We start from the raw sequence: 5,129 nt of genomic DNA, 5'->3' as shown, positions 1-5,129 counted from the left end.
CCACATCACCTCGCGCCTTTGCGGGCTCACTGAGCGTGAACTGAAAGCAAAAGATGAAGAAATAGAGGAAACAGAGGGGGACGTTTGAAACATTGCATAGGGATAGCGGCTTCGTTCTAATTTTATATGGCGTTTTAGAGGAATCCATCAAGGGCATTGATATAATAACGACGTAACGATAACATTCTCACACTGTGATAGAAGTTGAAAATGTTACAGTCTCTCACAAGCAATTCGTGTGTGCGACTGATCCAGAGCAACAAATCGGCATGGTATTTCTTATTTTTGGTGTTGGGATATATTTTATATCTCATATTCGGTGCTGTCGTATTTTCCTCGGTGGAGCTGCCGTATGAAGACCTCTTGCGCCAGGAACTCAGAACCATCAAAAGACAGTTCCTTCAAGATAACGAATGTTTATCAGAGGAACGCCTTGAAGAATTCTTAGCCAAAGCATTGGAGGCCAGTAACTATGGAGTGTCCATCCTCAACAACGCTTCAGCAAACTGGAATTGGGATTTCACCTCAGCGCTGTTTTTCGCCAGCACCGTGTTATCAACGACAGGTGAGTGTTGTCCATAAAGATGAATGTGACTCATCCTAAAACAGTGTGTTGAAGATATTCTTTCTATGTGTTTCTTGTGCTGAGACCGTTTGACAAGGGCAGTAGTTAACCCGTTGTTTCTGCAACCCTTTTCGATGCAGACATTTATGTATGGGTTCTTAAAAAAAAATAACATCTAATCACGTGATTCAAAATTAAATGGATATAGTGTCGCCTGTTTAAAATTATGATTAAAAAAACAGTTGAGTATGGCAATGCAGAGGAGACCATTGCGACGCAGTTGTCTGACATGCCTTTGTCAGACATTAATGCTTGATTAGAGGCCTGTTTTGGATTTAGGGGTGGTTTAGAGGCCTGTTTTGGGTCTCTGTCTCACAATAGAGTAATTTAACAGGAATAAGACCGTTACGTAGGACGCTGGAATTGAAATGTTTTACATGTCAGTGTTTTTACTGGTTATTTTTACAGCCCTTTAAGATGTTCCCTTTTTTTGAGGCTGAGTCATTGATGATACTTGACGCCTGAGCGACATATTAGTGTTACCCGAGTATAGTGTCTTCTTTACAAATAGCAACAAAAAGACCGCGGCACTTCATGGTCACACGCTGACCCGCGCCTTTCCCCAGTAATGAGTGTTTCTGAAGAGTTTACATTAGGCCTATTTAATCTCTGCGCTGAAAACAGAGATTTGAAATTAAAAGGAAGGAACTAAGCGAACAAACATTCTAGTCAACACCAGTTGTCGTCATCTAGTCTAAGTAGGTGTATGCTCACACGTGCAGTTTTCTGTTTTGCAAAGAACAAACTTGTGGAGCTACTTGTGACTTTCAGTTTTGTAAAAATCACAGGTTAAGGTGATACTCTTGCCTTGACATGTTTCACAGTGGTTTATGTGCTTCAGATTTCAACACTGGTTCTTCCTATCTCATATTGCGCAAAGAGCCAAAATAACAGTGCACTTTCTGCTCATATATCTAATCGCTTTTAATGTACACGTAACAGGTCCAGACAGGAGACGGTTAAAGTGGACTTTTTCATTTCTCTGCCAAGTAATCAGTTCGTGAGCTTGTGGCTTTTGTTCAGTGCCACAGGTGTTGAGGATTTCCTTGTTTTAATTTCCTTTCTCTTTTTGATCAACGAAGACCACTGGTCTAAAATACTTTTTTGTTTCACTTCCAAGAAACCAGTTCGTTAGCTTGTGGACTACATTGAAAGTGACAGATGTTAGGAATTTCCACTTTGTTTTAACTTCTCTTTAAGATCAGATGTCTGGTTGAGTGTGGCAGGTGCCTTTTTTTATTATTTTGCTAGCTTAGTGTTCATATGGACATTTATGGTGTATAATTTAGTGGATAGTGTATTATTCTATAGTACATAATTTATATTTATAAATTTAGTTAAGGCTGTGACATTTTTACTCGTAAGTTCTTCTTCCCATGAACTTTGAGTTACAAATATGACTTGTACAAAGGAGAGGATTAGTTATCTCAAGTCCAGTGTTTATGTTCTTACATTCATAAAGATGTATTGCTTGTACTAATTAAATGAAACCATGGTTCATAGCTAAAAATAACTCGTGTCATCACAATAAAACTTGAATCTTACATCTTGATGTCCTTGGTGATGTGGTCATTGACAGGACGAGCAGACACGACTTATAAACATTTTACTTAAACGGCCCATTCAATAGCTTTGGCCATGTTTTTTCCATTTAGTGAGTGTGATATCTCCAAAGCTGAAGTGTACCTTTCTTAATGTATAATCAGAGGTAATTGCTTTTCAAACTGGTGTGTAAATCATGTGCTGCATTTTACAGTGGACTTTCTCTTTTAACACAGAGGTGTTGGAGCTGTAGGCATTTTGGAATGCTCTGTAGGATCCTCTAATATACATCAGCAATCCATGCGACATTCTTTTGTTCCCTTCATGTATTATAGCCATGTGCTAATTGTGGAAGTAAGGACAGATGGAATTCAGTGCTAATTTCTTTTTTTAACAGAATTTATTTTGTTCATGTCTATCGTGTTCTTCATTTTTGGACACTTGTTTTGTCATGTATAGATCAATTAGCCTTTTTATGACCACTAATAGCACTGTTTCCTCTAGCTATGATAATTATAGTGACAAAAAGCATTATCTGTCAATATAAATATAATTCTTTCACTGTTTTTTTGTATATGTATTTGTTTGCGTGTGTGTGTGTGTGTGTGTGTGTGTGTGTGTGTGTGTGTGTAGGATACGGTCATACAGCCCCACTGTCCGACGGTGGGAAGGCCTTCTGCATCATCTACTCTGTGATTGGCATTCCATTCACCCTCCTCTTCCTCACGGCCGTGGTTCAGAGGATCATGGTCTTCAGTACTCGGCGACCCATAATGTATGTGCACACACGCTGGGGTCTATCCAAGCCCATGGTGGCCATCGTCCACGCCTGCCTGCTGGCCTCCGTTGCGGTGTCCTGCTTCTTCCTCATCCCCGCTGCTATTTTCTCTGCTCTGGAGGAAGACTGGAATTTCCTGGAATCTTTCTACTTCTGTTTCATTTCCCTCAGCACCATCGGCCTCGGAGACTATGTGCCTGGAGAGGCCTTCAACCAGAAGTTTCGCGAGCTTTACAAATTGGGCATTACAGGTAAGTCTTTTTACAGGGAAAGCTATTTTAAGAGTCTTAAGTTAACTTTGGAGAGGGTCTCAACTTTTCCTCTGTGTGGCTGAGACACATTTATCAAGCAACACCACCGTGAAATAAATATATTAAGTGTTATGGGAACTGTCTCTTTCTATGAGTACTGATCCTTTGTGCTTGGGTGACGGAATATGTTTAGTCGGTCTGGGAAATGTGACACTGTACAGCCAGAAAGGAAATGAATATGAATGAGTTTGATGTTTGGTTGAGCAGTAGCTGGTGGCTTAACATTTTTAAGTTAACAGACTTCAGATGTTGCAGCCTTCTCCATAATAGTACAAAGCCTTAGGCTGGAAAGAGTGCTTTAGGCTTCGACAGAAGAAAGAGACAGATTGGAGTGTAATGAAGCTCCAAAAATATTTAATGTAAAGTGCTGTCTGCAAATTTAGCACGCTTATGAAATGCCTCTTTAACTGTGAATATTGTCTGTTAATATTTTAATGTCCTCATAGCTTATTATCGTGCTCAATATCCACAAGTCTCCACAGTTTCACAAAATTCAAAGAAATAAAAAGCAAATAAGTATAGTAGCTTTTATATTTCTATATTTAAATTGGGTCTTATCTCCTGATATTTGAAACTAGTACTGAATGTAACAGTGGAAAACTGGGATGTCTAGGGTGTTGGCACATGCACATTTGGTTTGGCAGCCTTGACTGTTGTCATAGAAACAGACTGTATGCGCTCTGTGCGCATGTGCTGTGGTACTGCAGACCGGATTTGATTCAATAGATGATGTAGGCTCCTTAACCACCACACCACACCTACTCGCTGTCTCGGCCTCTCTGGGTCTCCTCTTGCTCCCCCTCGTGGTCAGAGAATGGAATAGGATGACAGCAGGCTAATACATCATTGAGTTGTGACATCAGATAAGGGAACGTCAATAGACATGTGTTTGTGTGGGATGGAACTGTGCAGATGGTCTATGCTCCCAGGGCCTGTGGGAGACAGCAAAAAGAGGACATATTTGGGGATTGACGTAGGCAATGAAATCACTAATAGGCAATAAAATCTCTCCCACTGTGTGGAAATGATTGGTAAGAATGGTATTTCAAAGTGAATTAATTGGGTTATCTTCTAAAGAGGCCATTCTTGAGTCAGAACTATTAACAATACAATATCTAACTGATTTAGTGTACCTAAAAATAATGACCTGGTCTAGTAAATTGCATCATGACTGAAAATCACTGAAGTTCTTTTGACAACTACGGTTTGTCACATTTATAAGATTACAGATTACAAATTCAATACATCTCTCTCTCTCTCTCTCTCTCTCTCTCTCTCTCTCTCTCTCTCTCTCTCTCTCTCTCTCTTTGTCGCATTCCTTTTCTGTCCAGTCTATCTCCTCCTGGGTCTCATTGCCATGCTGGTGGTTCTGGAGACGTTCTGTGAGTTGCAGCAGCTGAAGCAGCTGAGGAAGATGTTCTATCTGAAGAAGGAGAAGCCTCAGGACCGACTGGCTATACTGGAGCAAGACCACCTGACCTTCACCGCCATGACTGACCACGTCGTCACACCTCAGGAGGAGAAAACCGAGCCCTTTGTGGATGTCCCTGTCCTGACCTCTCCTGGAGGAGACGATCCTATGATCAGATAAACAGACAAAGCTTTGACAAAGCCTTAGACTGGAAGGTTACAACCATACCGTACAAGTAGATGTAGACATACATCCATTTATCCAGGCACACTTTGACAAGGTAGATTAACTAAAATCATAACCTTGATAGGAATAGATAATGGTTTCATAATACTGACAAAAAAAAATGAGCTGTGAATCCAGTGCTGTTTGAAGAAACCATACTCCATACCTCTGAAGAAATGAAAGAGATCATTTTAGTGTACAGTGTAGGTGAGATATCAGTTGGAAATAGGAGACAGT

At 40.4% G+C, this 5,129-nt stretch overlaps 1 protein-coding gene across 1 annotated transcript; it reads left to right on the top strand.

Moving 5' to 3' along the window:
• The first annotated feature begins 210 nt into the window (after positions 1–210).
• kcnk1b (potassium channel, subfamily K, member 1b) lies at positions 211–4,847 on the top strand. Its single transcript, XM_030772667.1, has 3 exons — positions 211–565; positions 2,801–3,196; positions 4,588–4,847. Exons 1-3 carry the CDS (start codon positions 211–213, stop codon positions 4,845–4,847), a joined length of 1,011 nt encoding a protein of 336 aa, XP_030628527.1.
• Positions 4,848–5,129: the final 282 nt, after the last annotated feature.

The sequence above is a fragment of the Chanos chanos genome, chromosome 4 (assembly GCF_902362185.1).
Source record: "Chanos chanos chromosome 4, fChaCha1.1, whole genome shotgun sequence".
NCBI classification, from domain to species: domain Eukaryota; kingdom Metazoa; phylum Chordata; class Actinopteri; order Gonorynchiformes; family Chanidae; genus Chanos; species Chanos chanos.
The sequence above is the reverse complement of the archived record's forward strand: the minus strand, read 5'-3'. Positions and strand labels throughout refer to the sequence as shown.

Coding starts and splice junctions, on each gene's coding strand:
- kcnk1b (XM_030772667.1), top strand. CDS start 211: ATGTTACAGTCTCTCACAAGCAATTCGTGTGTGCGACTGATCCAGAGC. Junction 566..2,800: donor CACCGTGTTATCAACGACAG/GTGAGTGTTGTC, acceptor GTGTGTGTGTAG/GATACGGTCATACAGCCCCA. Junction 3,197..4,587: donor TTACAAATTGGGCATTACAG/GTAAGTCTTTTT, acceptor TTTTCTGTCCAG/TCTATCTCCTCCTGGGTCTC.